Genomic DNA, 26,581 nt, shown 5'->3' with positions numbered 1-26,581 from the left:
AAGTTCATTTTAATATTTCCTTGAGAAAACAATAAGAAAACAAATAATTGTTCCATACTTTAGTTGATTTGAGAACACCAAATTTAAAATATTGGATTTATAAAAAGTCAGTAAAATTATATTTGTGATTTGGGAAAATGAAAAAGCAATAAAAAAGTTGTCACTCAAAAAAAAAAAACACAAACTTGAAATTTAGGACAGATGGCTAAGTAAATGCTTCAAGAGCAGTTAGAAAATACATTATCTGGCAGTGCATGATAAAAGCATGCAAATTGATCTGTTAGAAGGAACAAAACACTTTTAATGATAATATTGTTATATCTGCACTGAAGTCTTATATATTCAGTTTAGTTAGAGGAAATGTTGTAAATCCATATTATTTGTATGTTTTTCTCTTTTAAGAGAGAGCTATAATGAAAACTCAATCCTAAGTAGTCATGGATATATTATATAGTAAAGGATTTTCTATGCTACTCCAATGGGAATTCACATAAATTCAGTGAAACTAATGCTTTCTAGTAGTTCTTAACTATAATTAAACTGTTTGCTCTCCTTTTGTGATTTTGTCACAACATCTTAGAGTAATAATACATGCTTTGTGATTCAGGCCCAACAACAACTTTCTGGGGATCACGCACAAATTTGACTCATGAGTTGGAAGTAAACTTGAGAGAAGTCTCAGAAATTTCAGCAATATAACCCAAGAACTGTGGTACTTCTCCCATCTAAATAAATTTCTAATTCCCAAAGCTTCTTATTTACCTTACAATTTCAAAGCATGCATTATTTATTTGCTACTGTATATAAATTAGCTACTTAGGCAGTTTGAGAAATATACTCTTTTACAATGCTGAGAGCACCATTTAGTGTACCTCTATAGTGTTTATTATCAGCACATGTTAATGATCAACAAAGTGTACCAACCAAATGGTACCGTAAGCTGAGTCCGCATAATACAGTAAAGAGGGAATTATCTTTTGCCAATAAATCCCAGCAGAGTGAATGGATAATTTAGCTAAAAAATGTGGTCCAAAAAGTGAAGTTTGGGCCAAAATGCTGTGGACTAGTGCTTTATGCTGGGTATACTGGATAATTACCGGCATTCAGCACACTTCACTTTGTGTCCTTAGGTCAAGGCTAGAAGTTGCTATCACATCGGATAACTCATCATGTTGTATACGATGAATCATCTAGCTATAAAAATCCTTGTTTTCAAGACACTTCTATTGTTGTGCCTAAAGTATGAATATTAAGAAAGAGGAACTTCCACAAAATTATTGTGCCTCTGTGAAGGAATAGGTGCAAACTGTAAAAATGTCATACATCTTGAAATGTAGGAAGGGAAATCAGTAGTCACTGTATCTGGATTCATTCATTTGTTTGATTTGTTGATTGCTTGACTATCCTATTTAAAATTACAATCCTTGCCTATTTTACTGGGAATTCTCTGTTCCCCATCCTTTTTTCTTCTTAGATCATGGATAAATATATTTGGTTTGTTTTACTCATTGTCTTTCTTCCCTCACTAGAATGCTGACTTTATGAGGGCAAAGATTCTTTTTCCTATTACATTAACTATTATATTACAAAACTTAAAAATCCTTGACTGCATGTAAGAAGAGAGAATAAATTCAGTATTCTTATTGAATTTATTAAATATGTTTAAAGGCATAAGATGAAAATTCAGAAGCCATTTTAAAGGTTTAACTTGCTTAAATCTTCATCCAAATGATTTATTTTGCTTTTACATAATAGCAAGAAGAAAACCCAGGAAACATATATAATTAAGAACTTGGAAGAAAACCCTACCAACCTAGCATATGATACACCTTTAAACAATGTAGCCTGCCAAAAAAGAAAAAAATAAATAAGCAATCAGTCAAATATTTAACTGTGAATTTTACATGTTTCTTTACCAGCATCGATTACCTGTTGAATTTTAGGTCAGCTACAAATGAATACAAATGCCTATTCCTTTGAATAGAGAAGAAAACATATTTTATGTAGTTCTTAGGCAACTGGAATTGAGGGAGAAATTATATCTCTGAACTACACTAAAAAGTTTTAGTAACTCAGTAAATTGTGTTTTGTCACTTTGTACACATACTCAGTGTTACAGTATACATTTGAAAGTACAGGTGAGTGTGATTTCCAAATTTGTCTTTTTTAATATGTCTTTTTATTGTAAAACAATTTTCTATTCTGCAGTTAATTATAACAATAGTGATAGGCTATGTCTAGCTTTTCATACGAAGAGCAGTTTCTACATGACAGTAATTTCAGCCACAAAGATACACATCAAATCTTTCTTCCTAGATCTGGCTGTAATCATATTTATTTAAACTAAAAGAGGTTGTGTTTGATGATACTTTTTCCTTCTTACCCTAACATTGTTGTATTAAAATTTTACACAAGTTTAGTTAAAATGAAAAAAAGCAATTTACTTCTCATTTTTTAAAAACATGAGTGTTGCTATATAAAGCTCAATAGAGCAATAACTGACAAATGGTAGGTATTCCATTAATATGCACTAACTGAAATTGCATGTTTTTTCTTAGAATAATAGACTCATGTTTCATCTTAAAATCTAAGAAATACTATTTCTTCTTTTATATTCATATGCCTTATCAGAAGTTTAAAATTTTGACATTCATAGGTAAGCAACATTTCAGATAATCACATTTAAATCTAGACTTCCTCAGGAAATACTAAAATCATTGGCCTTAATTATTTAACAACTGTCAGTACTATAAAATAAACATATTTAGTATTTTTTATCAATTTATGTACTGGGAAATGAGTGCTACAAACATACTGAGATATTACATCTTATAATGGAATATTAATGCATGAATGAATACACTGAAATATAGGTGAAGATAGTGCAAGAGATACACTAGATACAAGTTTTGCTTTGATTTCTCTTCATAGCAGAGCTGTTCAATTCAAACTGATCTATCTTCAGCATATTTCTGATCCCTTCTTGACTGTTTTTAGTATTTGTAATATGTCTAATCAGGTTGAGGGAAGAAATCTATGATTGTAGAACAGTTGTATGTATAACTTCCCTATGTAAGTATTAAATCTATAATGTTGATTTTATTACAAAGAGTCTAACCCAAAGTTTTTCATACTCCTATTTTATAAAATGCCAGGATTCCATGAAATAATTTGCAAGTGAAGCAGACTTTGAATTTTTCAATTTGATTTTTTTCATAATTTGTATGAGACTATTGTCTCCAAATCTAATTTTTTTCTCCTATTCAATCCTTTATTTACTTTTTTGTCCTCACCACCCTATATATTTTGGCTACCAGTTACAGTATATCAGAAAGTGAATAATGTGAGTGTTGCCACCTATAGGCAGGAAATTTAATTATACTTGTTTATGACATAAAAGCATAATCTTAAAAAAAGAGAATTATTTTTGTCAACTCCTACAATCCACCCCACCATCTTCAAACTTTTTACCTATTTATTCACCTATTTGTTTTTGATGTTGCCATTTCAGATGCCTGTGCCTTAAAGTATTAAAGCATTTACTAAGGCTTTTATTATTTTGTCATAGTACTATTTGCATTTACTATATCATCAAAATATCCATTATTAAATTTATTTGACTTCACAAAGTTTAAAGAGACTTGTTAAAACCAACTAATTAAACCAGTCATATACTAAACTATTGTATCTCAGTTTACTTCTAGGATGGGGAAAATTACCAGTATTTGTTCCCAGGCATGAAAGAGCATCCCGTCCTGCAATCTATTATCGTTAGTCTTTGGTTTTGTGCCTTCTCTGTAATGATATAGGTTTGTTTCTCCTTTATTCTTTGCAGAGTGCTGCAGCAGCTCCCAGTCCAGTGCTAGGAAACATTCCCCCAGGAGATGGCATGCCAGTAGGTCCTGTACCACCAGGGTTCTTTCAGGTACTCAGAGAAACTCTGACTAGGAATGTTAAGGCATAGGAACTCCTGTTTGATTTTATTAAAGATATGAAGGAAGATAAGGCTATTTTAATTCTTAAGGTAAACAATAATGTGTAGCTAACTCTTGAATATTCAGATTGGTTATCAATTATATCCCTTTCTTATATTTTATATGTTGTTAGATTATGTATTTATTTACTTAGTCATTTTGTTGTTAATTAAGAAAGAAAAGGAGTTGAGAAATACAAATTAGCACATTAAATTAACTGTGGTAAATATTTTGTGGTGGTAAATATTTTGTGGGAGAACAGACTAAATATGAGGTTCTGAAAAGAAATGGATATTAACTATACAAGCTATTCATATCTCCATAGACAAGATAATTAAGATTTGGCTGTACTTTCAAAATATAACTAAATTATAACATTAATTTATCAAGAATTACAGGCTATATCAAAATATGTTTGAGAATTATCTTTGGGGCTTTTAAGCTGGAATTTTTATTAATATTGTATAACATTTTAAGATCAGATTTCAAATATATGTGAATATTCTTAAATTTCAACAAGACCACTTATTTTAACAATGATGGTAACAATTTTATAATGACAATACAGTACAATACAGTATTTAACTGTTTAAAATTTCACAGCATCTACTTCTTAAATCTGACAGTTTTCTAACTCAAACCAACATAAATTCCAAAATTTATTTTTAAATTAATTATAGTTAATTTTATAATACCATTTAAGAAAATTAAGAACTTAGGAACTAAGAACTAGAGTTGAAAGGCATTACAGGACCTAAGGTAATATGCTGTATTGTTAATGAATTACATTAGGTACTTATAAACTAATTTGTCAGTTCAGTTTTGTATTTTCAGAGTTCTTCATAATGATTTGTTAGCTAATTCACACCATCATTGCAGGATCATCAATGTACTTATAAATGTGAAAATAAAGAAATACAATTATAAATAATTTTCCAAAGTATATCAATTGAATAAAAGGTCTTAATTAAAACAGAGATCCAGCTGTAGTCCTTTAGAACATGGTTATTTATTCAGCTACTCTGTATTAATACCCAAGTAGTCCAGAAAAGTCTTCTTAGAGCTCACATTCTGTCATGGGGGCACTATCTTATAATCTAGGAATAGACTGTAACTCTTGATTATTAATTAAACCACCACCATTTCAGATATTGATAATAAAACTAACACTTAACTGCTAACGACATGCCATGCTTCATTCTAAATGCTTTACATATATAAACTCTAATCCTCACAATATCCCTAGATGTAAAATATGTATTATTATCATTCCCACTGTACAGATAGAGAAACCAAGGCATTGATAGCTAAGTGATTTATACAAAGTCAGAAAGTTACAGGGCTTGGATTCAAATCAAAGTGGTCTGGACTTTTGCCATTGAATTTATCTTTTAAGTCTCGTAGTTGATTGTTATTCATGAAATATTTCCAGTTCATTTTATTTTTTCCTCATCCCCTTATTTCTCTTGCCAAAGATGGGTAGGAGTTAACAGAGTAAATCAGAATAATGTATATTTGAGAGTTACTGAAAGTCTCTAAGAGACACTTTTAAAAGAGGGAGCAGGTTGGGGAGGAAGCCAGATTCTTTCATTCTAGGGTTAAGCAAAGATGTATAAATCCATACATTTTCATTTTCACATTTTGTAGAATGAACTGTTCTCCCTTTCCCTATCTTTTGTCTCAAAGTCTCAGTAAGGGTAATTGAAACAGTTAGCTTTTAGTTTTTCCAATGTGATAAATATTTGAGTACTACTGTATGCCAGGCACTGTAGTAGGCATCTAAAAACGAGCAGGTGTAGTGTGTACCTTCCTGAAGCTTATTGCATAGCCCGTGAGGCATTATTAAAAATAAATAACTATAATACAGTGAAATATGTGTTTTAACAGAGTAAAGTTTAAAGTTCTGTGATGACCTGGATGAGAGAGCCATTAAATCTACCTGAGTTGGAGATAAGAGTAGTATGGAAAACATTGTCCACCAAAATAAGCAGGGGAATTACATTTCAGAAAGTCAGAATAGTATAAGCAAAAGTGTGACTGCATCAAAATGATCTGTGCAGAGGTGTTCAGAGTAATACATACAGAAGGTAGGCGGGAGGGTAGGTAGGAGTTCCAAGACATAAAATTGGAAAGATATGCGCTAGCATGCCACATGTTAAGAACTTGAGTCTTTATTCAGTAGGAGCCATCAGAGATCTTTAGGAAGGGCAATGACCTGAATTCATACTAAATGGTAGATTCAGGCTGTGGTAGGCACCTGTGAGAGAGTTGTATACAAAATCCCTGCCCTCAAGAAGCCCTACAATGTGATAAATGAGAGAAGAGGCCATTACAGCATAGAAAGAAAATGGCTGTAGTGTTCTCTTAGAACAAATCAGAAGGCCCCCAAACCAAATCTTGGGAGATGCGTAAAAAGTATTGTCAAAATAGTAAATGAAATCCAATTTGGCACTTAAGGATGAGTTATGAGTTAGACAAAGGAAAAGAGGGGAAGAACTTTCTAGGAAGAGGGAAAATAATTTACAAAGATCCAGAGGGAAAAGGAGAGAGAGAGAGACCAAGGAAAACTGGAGCTTAATTAGCTAAAGGGAGAGTAGCTGGTGATGAAGCTTGAGAGGGACTGTAGGACCCTTGTAGGTTAGAAGAGTTTGAACTTGATCCTAAAGGCAGTACTAAACTACTGGAGGATTTTAAGCAGGAGACAAACATGTTCATATTTGCATTTTTAGAAAAATCAGTCCAGCTACATTGTGTAGCCAGAATTGCAGAGGAACAAGTCTGAAGATAGGGAGAGAATTTAGGAGTCATTTACAGTACTCCAAGTGAAACGTAATGGTGGCCTTAACTAAGATAGTGGTGGTAAGTATGGGGAGATATGAAATAGATTTGAGAGACAGAAATAAATGCAGGATAATGCAAAATAAGGGAATTCAAGGATAATAATTCTGGTTTCTGGCTCTAATCTGGGCAGATGTAGGTACCATTTTCTGAGCTACAGACCACAGAATGGGGAATACGTTTGAGGTGGTACAGATGAGGTTCCCGTGAGTCCTCCAATTAGACGTATCTATTAAGCTGATAGACCTGTCGTAGGTTTGAGGTCTAGGACGGTAATCTAAACTAGAGATAAAAATTGCAGGGCCATATCATATTAAGGGTACTCGAATCCTCAGGGGTGGATGAATTGTCTGGGGAGAAAGTACAGAATGAGAGGGTAAGAGAATATACAACTGAACTACCAAAAACACTAATATTTAAAAAGAAGAATCCATTACAGATGCAGCCCTGTTAGTAGGTTGGCTATGATAGCAGCTCAAGGAAGAGACTTTCTGAACTGATTCAAGATCATTGGCAGTAGAATTAGAAAGGAATAAACAGTTCATAGTTATGTTTGGTAGGCCTTAATTAACCAAAGTTAGGGTAGAAGAGAAAGAGAAGAATCAAGGATGATTCTGAGATTTCTACTTTGGGTCTCTGGATAAGTTTAGTGTCTTTATCTGAGTAATGAAAGACAGGAGATTGAAAAAGTTTCAGATATGTTTGAATTTGATACACAAGCCATTTCTGTTTCTCTAGGCAAACTATTTCAGCTAATCCCAAGTACTTTTTTCCTCTATTCAACATTTAAATATGTCTCCCTATAAATGCCTCTTTAAAGTATTAACTCAAAGTACCAAAAATTTTAAAAAGACATATGATATTATTATCTTTTGGTACATATAATGATGGGATCAAATGACTCAAGTATGTCCTAAATATCCACTGGTTTCCTGCAGTTGCTGAACTACAGTGTGATTCTGGCCGTAATGTCAAAATACATATAGTTAGTGAGGAGTAGCTGCCTTCCATGAGTAGAAATAGCAGCAGACAATCATAATTCAAGTTCAGACCCCCATTTATAATCTAATTCCAAAGAGATGTTGATCTCCAAGAATGATCCAAATCTGGAGAACCTGTAATGGAGTATCAGTTCACAGTTCATAAACTCTAATACCCAAGATCAGGCACAATCCTGATTATTAGTTCAGGACAAGGCAAAGAGGAATAGAAGCAATTGGAAAAGAGCTGGGTGTGGCTCCTTCAAGTGACAAGGTCCAGAAGGCTGGCTAGGATAAAGACTCAGATTCTCCAAAGAGCCAGACTTGGATATCAGGGAATTCCTGGTTCAAAAGAGACTTAGTCAAAATGGTATTAAATAGTTGTTCCAGCCTCTCCTGGTTGCGGTTAGAAATTATGAAGGGTGGTTACCTCCTATTGCCTTCGACTTTTAGATAATGATAATATTTTATAACTTATATTCTTAGTAAATGCAAAGCTTATTTGGAGATAGCCTGAATGGACTGGACCGAAAAAGAATTTAGCCTGTTAGAATTAGTGAATAAATTAAAGTAAAGAAGAAGAATTTATAATTTGCAACTGAAGCCCCACCTAAGTATTTCTGAGCTCTCCTTACTTTGTGATCGTACTGTAAAAACTACATTGAAACATTTCTCCTAAATAGACAAACATACTCCCTTTTTTCCTGTTTACATTACAGAAAAAGCTCCCTCTTTGACTGTAAGTATAGACTTAAATTCATTACCAAGTAGAATGATCACAAACTCTGAACTTGTGAATCCATAACAACTACATTTGAAAAATACAATGAATTAAACTCTAAAATAAATAATAATGATATGACTTCATACACTTAATAAGTCCATTCTGAAAGGCAGTCTTTAGTGTCTTTCTATTTGTGACATTGTTCATACTTAAACTTTGATGTTTTTATTGAAATGAGAGAGCCTCTGTTGCTGAGCAGGACACCAATTAAGTAAAATCAGTGGGACTAGTCAGACATGCAAAAGGAGGTATAAAGTTAGTAAAATAAAGCCATTTAAAGTATGACATGTAGTTATTTACTTGGAGTCTGTTTTCAAATGAATAATTTGTATAAGAAACCCTGTAAGTCCTCAGAGTGACACCATGGAATGGATGAATGACTTTAGAGCAGCTTTCTTAAATTGGGAAGTCCTGCTTCTTGGGATCCAGAGGGAAGAGAGTAGACATGGCCATTGATGTAACTAAAAGTTCGGCAGTTTTTGTGGAAACAAGTACAGTATCTTCATACGGTGTGAATACACATCCATTGTAGGCACCCAGAACTGAGTTTGTACTCTTTTACATCCCTGTCTTATTCAAAGATTTCATAGTATGCTAAGAAATTTGAGTTATGTATTAAAAGCATTGATCTGCTGTTTATTCATTCTCATGGCATTCATACAAAAGGACAGGCAAAGGACTTTGATTCCTGTAATATAAATAGGTAGCAGCCTTCCTTATACCAAGTGGGTTTACTTCTCACTTGTGTATAATGATCAAAATAATTTACTACTAATAAAATGCACTAAATAACACAAAAGTACTAATTCTTTTCTTTAAAAAATTAGAGTATTAACTCTGTTACCTTGTAAAGTTCTGTAATTTTATGGGTGAGTAAGTAACAAGGAAGCTTCTCTTGTGAATTTACTATAACTTATAGAACATTAATGCAATGGACATTCCTATTTTAACCAAAAAAATATTGAAGCGGGTAAAAATGCTTTTTCCTACTTTATGTTCTTTACCACAAGAATATGTTTAAGAAGGAAACTGTAACTTCTTTATCACTCTGATAACTAAATATATTCATATCCTTTATATAAAAACACAACATAATCTTTTAATAGGTGCTAATGTGGATAATATCTTTGAGTCTGTAACTAATCTGGGATATACCTGTAAATATCTAATTTTGAACTCTGTATAGACCTTTGTTCTCTTTTATCATGTATTTTGATTTTTATCTTGGCTATATTTACTATATTTTAGTCACTAGATCTTTAGTTTTTTAGCTGAAACTGTTGAAAAACTGGTAATATGTTGATGTTGGGTTGTAAATTTAAGACTTTGACGTGGATAAGATTATAAATACATGTTAATGATAAAGGATACCAAGTAATTTAGTTTCAGACCAAGGTGGTCATTCATATTTTAAAATCTAAGTAGAATGAAACTCGGATATAGTAGAAAATATGTGACAGCAGGTTTTAAGTCACATTTTGTTTGCAGGCCTAAGATTGGCAGTGGTAAAGCTGCCTTGCCATCTAGTGGTAGTTTGCAGATATCTCCACTTGTTCAGGGCCTTTTTCCAGAGTTTCTATTTTTAGCAAGGCTGCACTGTAGCAAGCTGACCTAATGCTTTGACATAGTAATAACGCAATAAGAAAAAAAAATAGTAAGAAATTTCCTCTTTTCTCCATGGTGGTATTATTGACTAGGAAAGGCTCAATATAAATGACATTCATAAAGCAACAAGGACAAAAAGCTCATAGTGTACAATATTTTTGATATTTTAAAAGAAAAAGAATCAAAAATGAGAAAAATAATTATTTAATATAACACTCGAAAGTGAAAAAGAAAACCAGTAATATATGGTTTTACAAGTCCTGGTTAAATGTTTTTGGGAGATAGATGTTTAATTTATTTCTGAAAATAAATTCTGCATTTTGAAGATACCTTAGTATCTATATTCATCTACTCTGCTATTCCTATTCAGACTTTGTAAATCAGCCATTTATATACATATAATTACATAATCTACATGCCTTCTCAATTTCCTTCTGTTATTAGTCTTGGCATTACCTTCGCTTCCAGTGGTTTGCCTTTCCTCTTATCTTTCCTCACTATGGCTGTTTCAGAAATTAGTCTCAGAAAGTGCCCTGAGCCAGGAGAAACTCCCTTTCCCTCTCAGGAAGTTATAGATACCATCTCAGATCTTAGATAAATGAACCAAAAGATTACTTGTTATATCCTTCTTAGTTTGAATGAGTAGGGTACTGAAAATCTGATGTAGAACTAATTTATTAGACTAGAATATCTAACAGCATTAATATATATAGTTCAAAAAATTCAGACATTAGAAATAGTATTTTTCAGAATTAAATACACCCAGGGTTTAGATAGTGGAGGTGAGGAAGTTGGCTTATTTATCAAACCTCAAGAAATAAAAACTAAGTTTAATTTTCTTAAAAATATAATTTTGAATCTTTAAAGAACAGAGATTCTAAATGTTGAAAATAGAGCAAATCTTTCCCTGTTATAAAGATAAAAGCAACTAAAAAAATAAAGGTGCCTAACAACTGCTGGCTTTGATAATGTCCTGCAGTTGTGGTAATAGTTTTTCTAGCCTCAACTATTAGAACAAATTAAAACTGCTCAGCTTGAGTAACTAAGTAAGCTTTTTAAAAAATTGCAGTTCAGGCAACTAAAGACCCTACAGCAGTAACTGGATGGACAGAGAGCAAAGAAGGGAGTGTCAGGTATTCAGAGTCTTTACTTGGGTTTTCCAGTTAGAATCAAATGCAACACTTTCCTATTAGAAATCCAATTTTTTGTTTTTTATTTGTTTGCCATACCGAGTATTTAGGAGAAACGTAGGTTGGTCATTCTAGACCAGTATTAGGTTTTCCTTTCACTTTCATGCTACTCCTGCAAGCCAAAGATGTCTAAGACATTTAGTATGAAACAATAAAGCATCATAGTTTAAAATCACATCTGAGATAAGAGCTTAGCTGTTGTTCAGATCATTTGAAATTATACTTTCTCTTTTGAAAATATTACTGAAAATTCTTCCCAGAGTGCTGTAGTTTTTATTGAAGTTTCTTGATTTAAAAAAATGTATATAGACAGCAAATTGTAAATATGCAAAGACTATTTATAACACAATTTAGTTTAGGTTTTATTTTAGTATTGGTTACAGCAACAAAAATGCTCCACATTCTTTGGGGAATTAAAGATAAGGAACAGGTTATTAAATATATTATTAATTACCTATTTAGGGGAAATAGATTTGTCTTAAGCATATATTAGAAAGACATTAGCTTTTTAAAAGAATAATTTATTACTGGGTAGTGTTCAGGAACAATTTATCTTATGTTCTATGTCAGGGGTCAACAAAATTTTTCTGTGAAAGGCCAGATAGAAAATATTGTAGGCTTTGCAGGTCACACGGTTTCTCACAACCACTCAACTCGGTTGTAGCATAAAAGCAACCAAAGACATTATGTAAATTAAAGAGCATGGCTGTGTTTTAGTAAAACTTCACTTACAAAAAAAAAAAACAGGCGGTGGGCAACATTTGGCCTGTGAGCCGTAATTTGCCTACTTCTGTTCTACATGAATGTGATAAAAGGTAGCCTATGAGAGATCCAAAGGGTAAGGACCAGAGTTTCTCTAAGGGGGTTCTGTGGAATACTAATATGAGAGTCCTAGGGGTCACCCAACTCTTAGGGGACTAGAATTCTTGGGGGTAGGGAGGATGGGGCCACAAATCCTTTGGTTTTTGTTATGGTTTTGTTGTTTGTTTGTTTGGTTTGTTTGTTTGTTTTATTTGTTTGTTTTGAGATGGAGTCTCGCTCTGTCACCCCGGCTGGAGTGCACTGGCGTGATCTCAGCTCACTGCAACCTCCCGCTCCTGGGTTCAAGCGATTCTCCTGCCTCAGCCTCTCGAGTAGCTGGGATTACAGACATGCACCACCACACCCGGCTAATTTTTTGTATTTTTAATAGACATGGGGTTTCACCGTGTTAACCAGGATGACCTTGAGGTCTCCTGACCTCATGATCTGCCCGCCTCAGCCTCCAAAAGTGCTGGGATTACAGGCGTGAGCCACTGCGCCCAGCTGCATCTGTTATTTTTTGACATTTTAATAGTAGCCATTCTGACTGGTGTGAGATGGTATCTCATTGTGGTTTTGACATGCATTTCTGTAATGATCAGTGATGAGCCTTTTTTTCATATGCTTGCTGGCCACATGTATGTCTTCTTCTGAAAAGTGTCTATGTCCTTTGCCCACTTTTTAATGGGGCTATTCGTTTTTCCTTGTAACCTTGTATAAATGCCGTATATTAATAGATGCTGGTGGATATTAGACCTTTGTCAGATGCATAGTTTGCAAATGTTTTCTCCCATTCTATAGGTTGTCTGTTTACTCTTTTGATAGTTTCTTCTGCTGTGCAGAAGCTCTTACGTTTAATTAGATGCCATTTGTCAATTTTGATCCAACAGATTTTTATGATAGTTTGGATATGTGTTGGCAAGATAAAAAGACAAGTCAAGGATGAATGCAAGGCTTTTGTCCTGTGCAGCTGGAAAAATGGAGTTGTTTACTGATGTGCATAAAACTTCAAGAGGAGGTGTGAGATGGAATATTAGAAGCTTGATTGTGAACTTGTTAAAATTGAGACGGCTGTTAGACATGCAAGAGGTTTTGAGTAGGGAACAAGATGTGAGAGGCTGGATTTTTATGTTTGAGGCTTGAGCTAGAGATATAACTCTGAGAGTCACTAGCATATGGATTATATTTGAAGCTATGAGCCTGGATGACATCAACAAGATAGTGAGCATAGATGGAACAAGACACTGTGCAATGATGGATCCCAGGACACTCGAATGTTAAGAAATTAGGAAAATGAAGAGGAACCAGCCAAAAAAAAAGCAACCCTTGATACAGGAAGATAACCAGGCAAGGAAGTATGCTGGAAGTCAAATGAGGAAAATGCTTTGAGGAGAAGAATGATCAACTGTATCCAGTACTGCTGATAGGTCAGATGAGTCAGTGGCTCACAGTTGACCATTGGATTTAACAACAAGGAAGTCATTAGTGGCCTTGTTCAATGCAGTGCTGGGGGTGAAAGCCTCATAAAACTGCATCTAGGTTAAGCTGAGAAGAGAGAAATTGGAGGCAATGAGTATGGCCAATTCAAGGAGTTTTGCTTTAAAGGAAAGTGAGACATGAGGCAGTAGCTGGAGGGAGAAGTCAAGGGAGATCAGAGAAATGCTGCTAGGAGTGAAATGTTGGCTCTTATAAACTATATTGAGGAACAGAGAAAAACAGCCCTGTTGGCAACTGTGGGAAAAGAGTATCTGCTATTCCCATCCTCCCAAGCAATCATGTACCATTTTCAGTATAAGAAACAATGCTAGGTGGCTGTGCGCAGTGGCTTACGCCTGTAACCCCAGCACTTTGGGAGACTGAGGCAGACAGATCACGAGGTCAGGAGATCGAGACCATCCTGGCTAACACGGTGAAACCCTGTCGCTATTAAAAATACAAAAAATTAGCCGGGCGTGGTGGTGGGCACCTGTAGTCCCAGCTACTCGGGAGACTGAGGCAGGAGAATGGCGTGAACCCGGGAGGCGGAGCTTGCAATGAGTGGAGATCGCGTCGCTGCACTCCAGCCTAGGCAACAGAGTGAGACAACATCTCAAAAAAAAAAAAAAGGGAAAAGAAACAACACCAGGGAATAGAGAATAGAGTAATTGAATACCCTTTGTACACAGTAAGATGCTTATCAAAAAAGAGTAAAGTATAATTACTTAGAATGCCTGCAAATGTGAATACTACCTTCTCTATGTCATTTTTGTATTCTATAAATAATCTCTGACATCACAAATACCTTTGACATCCATTTGGATTTTTATCAACTATTGTGTGTATGTATTTAAGATGCATATATTTCAAAATGTATGCATGTGTGTATATATATTTATATGTATATATTTATATATTTTATATATGTATATATTTATACACATATGTATTTATACATATTTTATATATTGTATATTTACATATATATTTATATATTTTTTATATATTTACATATCTATTTTTATATATTTACATATATATTTATATATATATATATTTGAGATGGAGTCTCCCTCTGTCATCCAGACTGGAGTGCAGTGGCACAATCTCAGCTCAGTGCAACATGTGCCTCCCAGATTCAAGCAATTCTCCTGCCTCAGCCTCCCAAGTAGCTGGGATTACAGGTGCCTGCCACCACACCCAGCTAATTTTTGTATTTTTACTAGGGACGGGGTTTCACCATGTTGGCCAGGCTGGTTTCGAACTCCTGACCTCAGGTGATCTCCCTGCCTTGGCCTCCCAAAGTGCTGGGATTACAGACGTGACCCACTGTGCCTGGCCTCAAGATGTGTATTTCAAATGGGGATTCAGAAATAACTTTAATTTGTGCAATTTGAGTTCTCATTTTGCTTATATTTATACTTTCAGCATTAGTCAAATTAGTAAGCTCTAGTTTCAAAACAGACTTCTTGGTGCTGCAATAATTTCTCAGTTCTATAAAATATAAAAATCTCTGCCGGGTGCAGTGACTCCTGCCTATAATCCCAGCACTTTGGGAGGCTGAGGTGGGCGGATCACAAGGTCAAGAGATCAAGACCATCCTGGCCAACATAGTGAAACTCCGTCTCTACTAAAAATACAAAAATTAGCTGGGCGTAGTGGCGCACACCTGTAATCCCAGCTACTTGGGAGGCTGAGGCAGGAGAATCTCTTGAACCCAGGAGGCGGAGGTTGCAGTGAGCCGAGATTGCATCACTGTACTCCAGCCTGACAGCAGAGCGAGACTCCGGTCCAGCACTTTGAGAGGCTGAGGCGGGAGGATCACAAAGTCAAGAGTTCAAGACTAGCCTGGTCAATATGGTGAAACTCTGTCTCTACTAAAAATACAAAAATTAGTTGGGCCTGATGGCGGGTGCCTGTAGTCCCAGCTACTTGGGAGGCTGAGGCAGGAGAATCACTTGAACCCGGGAGGTGGAGGTTGTAGTGAGTGCCACTGTACTCCAGTCTGGGCAACAAAGCAATACTTCATCTCAAAAAAAAAAAAAAAAAAAAATCTGTTTTATAGAAATACCGTGTTACATAGTTCAGATATGAGTTGAGTGGCTTTAAGTATAAACGTCATGTCTGTAAGTAACCAAATGAATGTGAGAGTATTTTTTCATTCCTAAATAAGTAAAAACATATATATAACCAGCCAGTTATATCAGAAGACCAAGCCCATAGGCCAGTTTCTATAACAAATGCTGTTATCTCTGCGTGGGAATTTGAAAGGACTACCACTGAATCAGTAGAAACTTCTCAAGCATATCAAGATATCAGAAGCTTAGGAACAAAATGCTGTGCTTTTCGCAGTGATATATTTAAATAAATTGAAGTATCTATCTTCCATACTTCATCTAGAGCAAGTTTACATGAAAGTAGGAATATAAAGTAGGGAAAAGGGAGACAAGAGGAATAATTTTGCATTCTTTAATGAAAAGTTAAGGTGATTTTTAAAAATTATTGTTTTAGCCTCTTTTTGATTAAGTCAGCCTGATATTTTATCCTAAGTTATAAATCTCAAATCCTTATTTTCTTACCCAAACTGGTATTTTTTAAAATATCGGTTAATCTATCACTGTCATTTTAATCAGTAGTAGGAGGCAGCACAGGAGCACAGTAACTCCAGATACTTGCCTCACACCGAATTTTTCTGAATATAAATGGATTTAAACAAACTATTTAAAATTGTTACAGAATATTATTAAACCATTCACAGTTTATTAGACCAGCAGACAGCTTAGTCTCCCATTCACAATCCCATTCTCTGTTGCTACACACCTTTATCAAATGAGTACATAGTAATGAAGGCTTGAGAAAAAGTCTCATCTTCTTGAAAAGGCTCATAATGTCAGTGACCAATATTGATGCTTAGACTAAATCCATATAGAAGAATCCACTTGTTTGTAACTCTGCTCTGTTGGGTTAGCCTTGCCAAAATAACATCAAGAGAACAATCTGTCATTGCTTTACAGTTATTTTATGTGAGTTATTTTAATTAAGTGTTGATGATAGAATATCTAAGATGTATGGGAGATAAACTGCATACTTATGCTTATCAGCAGAATATGCCAGCACAAGTATGTCATCTTGTGAGCTAAATTAGTTTAGTACTAGTTGGAATTAAAATGTGTTAATCAGGAATGTCTTATCCACTGGAGTGTCAGTAATGTCTGATGGAGATGTTCATGAAAAACAGAAAGGAAACTAAACAAATTAAGATATATGAATTGTAAAGTAACTTTGACAAAATTCATTTGATGTATAATTTATGCATCATTACTTTTCTACAGAAAATGTATGAAGTATCTCATGGAAGGATAAAACTAAAAATATGTGAACATTCTTTAATGAAAGATGGCTGAAATAAGGATGTCACAATACTCTAGTGATTTTTCAAAGTAATATTCTCAATATTGTTTATTTAATACTTACTGATAGCATATGACTTCAAGAGAGTTAACACATATAAGTTTAAAAAATGATTTGCTTGTAAGTAAAATATAGAATGGCAACATACAGAATAGAAATCTATACAGAGAAAATCATATACGGTAAAGATAATGTAACTAAAAAAGGGTACATCATGAATAATAAGTACTACTTTTTTAAAGAATGTTTATGCTTTTGGTTAAATCTTATAGCAAATGTATTTTTATTACTTTTGCAGAACTATGAATAAATAATTTTACAGTCATTTTTATCATTTTCTAAAATTATGTTTTAGATTCTAGAATAATTTTTATGTCCTGGAATTCTGTCTTCAACAGAATTCAACACTGTTTCAAACCAGTGCATAGAAAATACCAGAGGAAAGATTAAATCTGTCTAAAGCCATGTTTACACAAGTCCACGTAAGATAGATTTGGTGTTTATGTAGTTAATATAATTACTGAAGATAACCCATATTTTTCCAGGCTGTATTTCACTTTATACCTTGTGTTTTTACCTAAATGTTGAGGGAAGAAAATTACTTTTTGCAAATAACCATTTACTTACAGGTTTTTAATGTAAAGATGGTTATGTGCTAAAGACAATATGATATTAAGAAAGCAGAATGTTTTATGTTTTTACTCAAATGCTGAGCCTTTTCTTAATGGAAAGAAAATATTTCAACTAAAATATGTTGTTTCTCAGACCTGAAGATTATAATTTTTAAAATATATTTCAACCTAAAACGTTAGGATCCCACGTATAAACATGGCCTTATATAAGACACACCTGAGAAGCAAACTGCTCTATAGAATTGTTAGCAGTTCTTGTGACTGGTGTATGCTTCAGAAAAAGATCAATAAGTTACCACACTTTTCTTACAAAATTGTATATAAATTAACCTGATATCCTTTTGTTCTAAATCATGGTTACTAAATACTGCTATTCTGTAAAACTACCTAAGACTCATTATTTTCAACCCTGTCACCCCAGAAACAATGAGAGAAACCTGAAAGCAGGAGAGAATGAAGGGCCTTATTAGTCATCTAAATTGTAAGTTCTCTTGTATATTGTTAGTATGGATATTTGGGTCCCCAGCTCTTTGTTTTTTACTTACTCTTACTAGGACCTCTTGAAGATATAATTTATCCTAGTTAAGCGAGCAGGATTTCCTCCTCTAGACATATTTTATAAACATTTTCTCATTAGACAACCAGATATGTTATACCAATAGTCTGATTTACTCTTTACCACATCAACAGATACTGCCTGTTTTTAACAAGACAAATAAATTGGTCAGGTGAGATTTTATACAGGAGGACCAAGCTTTATTATACCTTTTGCAGGCTTTTAGTCTTCCATTAGGGTTGTTGATCGCTTGGTCAATGGGCCAGCTACTGAACCAACCAAATGTTTACTGAACATTTGCTTCATACATTCTCTCTTCGAGTGTGCTAGCTGCTTTCTTCCATTCTTCATGAACCACATTATAATGAACAGCTTTGTTATAATGATAATACTTAATATCGTACCCATTTACCACCATTCTCTACTCATCCTCTACTATTCCCTCAAAAACACAAATAAGTGGACTAAAGACTACATATATTGTCAAAACTCCACCAAAAATGTTCAAGAAAAGAGAGAGCTTTTGAAATTTATTTTATTTCAGTTGTTACATTTCTTTTTAGTCTGGTGAATCAAGAGCATATGCTAGTTAGTGCTTTATGTGCAAATTAGCTTGCTTTCCTGAAATGCCACTACTTTTTCTCCTTTCGTGTTTGAGTGGTAACTAAAGAATTCCACATTAAGTATTTAATAAATGGTTGCACAGTTGCTGGGGGACTGAAAGTGCCAGATCAAGCAATTTATTTATGTACCACATACTTCTTAGGACCAACTGACCTTAAAATGCACCTGGTACCTAAGTGTGTACCTGCCATTATTCTAAAGGTATTCGTATAGCAGGGCGTTATAAAGAAAAGACTAAAATGGTGGTTAAGAAATTTGGTCTTCGGTTTTCTTTTACATAAAATCAGGAGGATGATCTAGTAAACTTTAAAAAGTTAAACTTCTTTCTTGAACATGTTTCTAAAAGGCATATTCAAATAAAATTGCATAAATAATATTTTATTATATATGTATAACACAGAACTTGCAAAACTTCAAATGAGTAACTTTGTGAAGAAGTGTTTTGTTAAGTAAATGGTCACTTGCTAAATTGTTTTGTAAGTTTATATTTTCTTAAACCTAGTAATTATATATTTCTTACAGTCATTTAAAAAGTTTTGGCCAGGTGCTGTGGCTCACACCTGTAATCCCAGTATTTTGGGAGGCCTAGGCAGGTGGATCACCTAAGGTTAGGAGTTCAAGACCAGCCTGGCCAACATGGTGAAACCTTGTCTCTACTAAAATTACAAAAATTAACTGGGTGTGGTGGCACATACCTGTAGTCCCAACTACTCGGGAGACTGAGGCAGGAGAATTGCTTGAACTCAGGAGGCGGAGGTTGCAGTGACTGAGATTGTGCCACTGCACTTCAGCCTGGGTGACAGAGTGAGACTCCATCTCTCAAAAAAAAAAAAAAAAAAAAAAAAAAGTTTTAAAACTTCTAGGTTTTCAAATTTAGAAGCTAATTTCACATGAATAATTTTATCCTCAAAAAAGTCCAAAGTTACTTTAAATTAGTTAAGTCCTGTATAATTGTGTGCTTTAGAATTGTACCTCGGACTTCTAAGTTTTCTGATGTGTAAGCTGTCTTAAATGTTAATTTGTTCATTCTAAGGAAATTAGTGTTATTCTTTTCTTCATCATTGATTGTTCCAAATTGTGCTCATAAAATAAAAGATAGAATATAGAAAATGCTTAGCGATTGACATTTTAGAGGGTTTTTTTTACTTTTTAATGATTTTTAATTTTCTTTATTATTAATTTATACTGAAAGACTAAGATTTAAAGAACTTTTAAAGCCAAGATGAGATATAATGAGATACAAGGTGAGATATAATGAGATATAACGTAAGATATAATGAGATATAAGGTGATTTATATATTGCTACATCAATTTTAGGTATTCTAAGAAATACTGGTCTTATTTTAAGAATTAATTATCTTGACATTAAGATAGTTGTTGCTCTGATAGTATTTTGTATTCTTTCCTCTAAAGTGGAGTTCCTTCATATCGGAGTATATGTTATACCACAGTGTACTAAATCCTCTATGATAAGTGGTATAAAGTGCTGAGGAAATAGGGGAAATGGAGCCTATAGAAATTCTTTAAAGAGAAAGGGGTATTTCAAAACTGGCCCTTGGGGAATTAATTTACTTGGCAGAGAAAGGAGAGTACAGTGTAATCTCAAGGAATAAAGAATATAATTCTGGTGTTGGAGAATCATATTTATATGAGATTTTTAGATTCTATTGACAGTGTTAGAAGATATTAACAAAATTAACATTTGAGCAATGTGTCATTTAAGATGTACAGTTTTATCATATATATCTAAAAAGAAGTTAGGGCTTAAAATAGTTTGTATCACCATTAATTTCAGGTAAATAATTTATAAAACAGTTTCATTAAGGGGTCTGGGACCTTCAGAAGGAAAAGATTTGGACTGAGGGATCTACCTTTAACTAATATGAGGATGAGAAAGAGCTGGTTCCTTCTAATTCTTAGGGAATTGAGATAAAAAGCTAAGGGCTAATGAAAGTTCAAAATAAGGGGAGGGGAAACTACTGCTTTTGTGCTAGCAGAAAGGACAAGAAATAAAGGAAAATCTCTCTTTTAGGAAAATAGAAGTCTAAAATTCCATGAATGATTCTTGATGTAATAGAAAAATAATTATTTAAAACATAATGGCATTCATTCTGAAGTAAATTATGATTCTAAGTGGTGTAATTTTTTCTCCAAAAGACTACTTGGAGGAAATGAGCTGTTCTGAACATTTGGTTTGTGTTTCTACTGGAGAATTTTTTTTCATTTTGTCACCAAATATTTATTGATTTTCTTGGCTTGTATATACTTTTATTTCTTCTACTTTGGGTTTTTCTGTTTATTTTAGACTGTTTTAGTTTGGGCTGCTATAATAAAATGCCATAGATGGGGAAGTTTAATCAACAGAAATGTATTCTTTGGAGTTCCAAAGGCTGGGAAGTCTAAGATCAAGGTGCCAGCCAATTTGACTCCTGGAGAGGACCTTCCTCCTGGCTGGCAGATGGCCATAATGCTCACATGGCGGAAAGAAAGAGATCATCTCTCTTGTGCCTCTTTTTATAGGGGTGCTAATCCCATTCATGAAGGCTCTACCCTCATGACTTAATTACCTCTCAAAGATCCCACCTCCAGATGCCATCACATTGGAGATTAGGATTTCAACATATGAACTTTATGGAGACATAAACATTCAGTCCATAGCATACACAGATCACTAGAACATGTAGAAATGAGAATTTATACCTATAAATGTAGTTTCCATATGTCAGAGTACTAACTATGCTACCCAATTTATCTTATAAGTAAATAAGCTTACCTTATGAGTTTTTCCTAATTTTGAAACTTTTTTAAAAGCATAGCCTTGATCTTCAGTATTCATAGCACTACATGTTCTATCAAATAGGGATGATGTAATATGACTTTTGAGGAAAGACACCAGATTGAAATATTATTTTCCCTGGGTTTTCATTGAATCTCGCCATTTGGTGAGGAGAACATTCTATTTGTCTCAGATTAGTGGACTGATGTAGAAAACAATTTTTATAGAAAATTGTTTCCTATTAATTATAAGACTATGAATCTTGAAAAATCCTAATCAGAGGGCAGTCATTTTTATCTGCCTTGTTCACTGATATATCTAGCCACTTAGAACAGTGCCTTTGTGGGTGTTTAATAAATATTTAATGAGCAGGACATAACGGTTCATATGTGTAATTCCAGCACTTTAGGAGGTCAAGGCAGGAGAATCACTTGAGCCCAGGAGTTTCAGACCAGCCTGAGCAACAGAGTGAGACCCCATCTCTACATTTTTTTTTTTTTTTTGAGACGGAGTCTCACCCTGTCACCCAGACTTGGAATGCAATGGCGTTGTCTTGGCTCACTGCAACCACTGCCTCCCAGGTTCAAGCAATTCTCCTGCCTCAGCCTCCCAAGTATCTGGGACTACAGGCATGTGCCACCACACCTGGCTGATTTTTTGAATTTTTTACTAGAGACGGGGTTTCACTATGTTGGCCAGGATGGTCTTGAACTCCTGACCTCATGATCTGCCCATGGCGTGAGTCACCATGCCCGGCCAGTAATTTTTTTTTTCTAATACCCAGGTGTGAACTCCTGACCTCATGATCTGCCCGTGGCGTGCGTCACCATGCCCGGCCTACAATTTTTTTTTTTTTTAATACCCAGGTGTGGTGTTGTGTACCACACCTGTAGTCCCAGCTACTCAGGAGGCTGAGGTGGGAGGATTACTTGAGCCTGGGAGGTTGAGGCTGCAGGGAGCCATGATCATGGCACTGCACTCCAGCATGGACAATGGAGCAAGACTCTGTTAATCAATCAATCCTATCTATCTATCTATCTATCTATCTATCTATCTATCTATCTATATGTTTTGTTCATTCAAACATATATATATGTTGTTTTGGAATGAACAAATTTCTACCATACTTTCTCATTGATAAGTGTAGCTTTTTTATTCTCCTAATTGACCTTTAATCTGACACAACAAAGAGCACTGTTGTGTTTTGGGGTATTTAATCTTTAAGTTTTTCTTTTTCTCTATGAAGCATGGTAATAATTTTCTTCAGCACCTTGATGAAAATGGTTTGTGCCTTAGGAACATATGCCTTTATCCCTACTCCCTGCCTCACCCACACACACTTCAAATATTTATAGCTATCTACATTATACTAATCTTTGTATTTAAATGTAATACTAAAAATAAGTAACACAGAATCATGGGTCCCTTATTTTCAAAGGGACTTTAGACATCACCTGGTTTAACTCTCTCATTTTAAGGTTGAGAAAACTAAAGCCCTGAAAGATGATTAGCTCAGGGACACTGCTAATTAATACAGGTACCGAAACTAAAACCCAGGTATTTGACTCCCAGTCAAATGTTATTTCCACACATGTTACAAATAATCCTTTCTGGGGAAGGCTTTTTTCCAGTTAAAACACTGATTCACCATCATGATACCTTCAGACAAGTATTCGTTACTCAAACTTAAAAAAAAAAAAAGGAAAAAGAATGTTGCCCCAAACATAAAGAGTAAACACATTTTAAGAGCCAAAGACTCTTTTCTGCCTATTTTTTTGTTTTGTTTTGTTTTGTTTTGAGAAAGAGTCTTGCTCTATCACCCAGGCTGAAGTGCAGTGGTGCGATCTTGGCTCACTGCAACCTCTGCCTTCTGGGTTCAAGCAATTCTCCTCCGTCAGCCTCCCAAGTAGCTGGGATTACAGGCACGTGCCACCAAGCCCAGCTAATTTTTTGTATTTTTAGTAGAGATAGGGTTTCATCATGTTGGCCAGGCTGGTCTCAAACTCCTGGCCTCAAGTTATCTGCCCACCTTGGCCTCCCAAAGTGCTGGGATTACAGGCATGAGCCACCTCGCCCAGCCCAAAGACTCTTGAAGAACCTGTTCTTCTCAGATTGCTAAAGCAGGGAATACTGACATGTCTGTCAATAGATATAATTTATATTAGCATAATCTCTTAGACAGATTAGCATTTTACCATAAAATAATTAAAATTGGGGTTAACATTTTGAATTTCATTTGAAAGCAAATTGACTTCTGAATAGTGAAGTACAGATATTAGTGCAGATTATTCTCAGTTGCTAGTATGCAGACTCTTTTGGATTCTGTTGCTGTGTCTATACAAGCTAATTCACTAGGCAGTTGAGGACTTAGGCGGTTATCTAGATAACTTAAGGTAAGGATCAATCTGAATACTAAGCTGTATGTTATAATAGCACTAATTTTATATTAAAAATACTTTAACCATAGTAATCTTATATTTCAGGTAAAAGTAGTAGTTTTTAGCTATATTAACTGATTGTTTTGTCTTCTGGTGCTTTAATTGTGTAAAGATTAGAGTTTATAAGCGGTTTTCTATTTCTGTTTTCTTTTTTTTTTTTGGCCTCCAAAAAAACATACAAATTTGAACTTCTTAAAGGAGGACATGTAAGAGCAATAAATTGACTGAAAACAGAGTCTGTCTTTTTCTCTCGATCTCATTTTGTAGTAACCTGCAGGTTCCCAGCTAGCACATACACTGACTCTTCCTCACAGCAGCTCCTTCATAGGGCCTCAGTCAGGTGGGAAGGTATAGACAGTTCCATTAACAAACACTCATTCACAATGCCATCCATTTGGGGAAAAAAAATTCTCCTTTCACATATTCCATTAAATAAACACTATATCATCTTCTTACGTTCAGATCAACATGCAAATCTCAAGTGTTCTATTTCAAGTGAGGCACTTCTAAATATCTCAACATTTGGTATTTAGTAATATTTTTCACATAATTTTACCTTGTATTCTACTTCAGAGCGGTTGTATTACAGACAAAAATTATTAGCAACCTATTTTTATGTCTCCATGTTTCAAAAACTAAATTGATACTATATTTTGAATTAATGACTATGTCATAAAACCTCATTTTGTAAAAGAAAGAGCCATTACAAAACCAATGACACAATATTTATTAAATTTTTTAAAGGAGTCCAGAATTAAAAAGACAGCTTCATAGGTGAAATTAGGTGATTTATAAAGGAAAGGGAAAATAACAGAGAGTGTGTGAATATTAAAATAAGCTTCTAGTTGACAGTACATAACTAACTTACCAGTTTATGGTACAGTTTAAAATGATAGAGACAACTTTAATCAAATATGTGAAAACTAAACATTTTAAAAATCAACTTTGTTAAAATTGGAAAATCTACTTAAGTTTTATCAGGTGGAGGTGACAGTACTACCTGAATAATCTGTTTCTGTCCATATAAAATGAACTGCTGGGAGCACATTTACATATAAGAACACAGTGAGCGAAAAGCAAAATTGCTCGCTTAATTGTGAAGTTCCTTTTGTTGGTTTGTCAGACTCCACAAAAGATACAATGGGAAAAATCTATACAGCATTAATTAGGATTTTATTTTTTAGAGACTCCTTTTAAAACAGCTCTGGAAAACATGAGTAGCCATGTCCTCCAACCCTAATTTCTAAAAATATTTGTAGAAAATACATTCTACATGTAGGATTTAATTCTGTAATGCACTATAAATGTGATTTCCCCAAATCTTTGTCTACTTGCTATATATTCTTAATTCATATTAATTCATTCTTAATATCTTAATAACACTCAACCCTTTAGATTTGATATTTGCTTATATTACATGTAAGGAACATCTTACATTTAAGTAATTATATGTTGAGACATAATTAAAATTATAATCTTTCTGTTGTTTCTAGAAAAATAAATCAAATTTTAAATAATTTAATAAACTTATAAAATTTTGGTGCCTAAGTCTGGATGATCAAAATGGTCTCTTTTTACCTAAGCATTTCACTACAATGTTGCTTTTAGGGTACTTTTCAGACAATTTCCAGACTGACAGATTCAGTACATCTTAGGAGCCTCTGACTCATCCAGCAACATAAATTAACTTGACTTTTAATATAAGACCATTTTTTTTCTTGTGTTAAAAATATACACTTCATAATCAACTAGGGTCAAAATATGCAAAGAAATTTCAACTTTAAAATTTGTAGCCAATTTTTTTTTTTTTTTTAAGAAATGAAATCTTACTGTGTTGCCCAGCCTGGAGTGCAGTGGCTATTTACAGGCATGCTCATCATGCACCACAGTCTCTTAACTGTTGAGCTCAAGCAGTCCTTTGGCCTCAGCCTCCTCAGTAGGTGGGACTGTGGGTGTGTGCTACCACACCCATAGAGTCCATTTTGAACTATAAGAAACCCATGATGAGGAAAAGCCAAAGCTTTTTTGACTACAGATGACCCTTGGAAAAGAAATTTATTTATCATTTTAAACAAAGATATAAAAGATGAAATTTGGCAATTTTAAAATTATTAAAGGAATTGATAACGAAACCAAACAATTCAATCAGAAGTATCTATTTAGAACCTAATAACATAGGCAGTAAGCTGCATCCAGAGGTCCTTTTCAAGATTAAATTACCTGCTGCTTAACCTTATATTTTGCCACTAGATATTATTGCCTTAATAATTCACATTTTTAAAAGATGTTGCTACAGTTACTTTAGGCAGCTTTTATGTTTTTACATTTTCTTTGGAAAATTTTCTAGATAATCTGCAAAATAAATAATGGGATGGTAATTTTTCTTAAAAGTATTTATTATACTGAAAGCAGCCCAGAGTACATTGATTTGTGATTTGATTAATTCTAAAATTTTTAAGTAGTTTATTTTCAGATCTGTATTTTACATTGTACTG

At 34.1% G+C, this 26,581-nt stretch overlaps 1 protein-coding gene across 27 annotated transcripts in view; it reads left to right on the top strand.

The window, feature by feature from the left end:
* SSBP2 (single stranded DNA binding protein 2) overlaps positions 1–26,581 on the top strand; it is a 329,142-nt gene that overhangs the window by 234,080 nt on the left and 68,481 nt on the right. For 18 of the 27 annotated variants that reach the window (XR_013418085.1, XR_013418084.1, NM_001260682.1 and 15 more), the window contains 1 exon segment: positions 3,836–3,925. The exons of the other annotated variants lie outside the window; for them this stretch is intronic. Coding sequence is in view for 16 of the 18 variants with exons in the window: in NM_001260682.1 (NP_001247611.1) it covers positions 3,836–3,925 (90 nt within the window). In the remaining 2 variants the exon portion in view is untranslated. 27 annotated transcript variants of the gene reach the window in all.

The sequence above is a fragment of the Macaca mulatta genome, chromosome 6 (assembly GCF_049350105.2).
Source record: "Macaca mulatta isolate MMU2019108-1 chromosome 6, T2T-MMU8v2.0, whole genome shotgun sequence".
In the NCBI taxonomy this organism is placed as follows: Eukaryota; Metazoa; Chordata; class Mammalia; order Primates; family Cercopithecidae; genus Macaca; species Macaca mulatta.
This window is presented reverse-complemented; position numbering and strand designations above follow the sequence as displayed.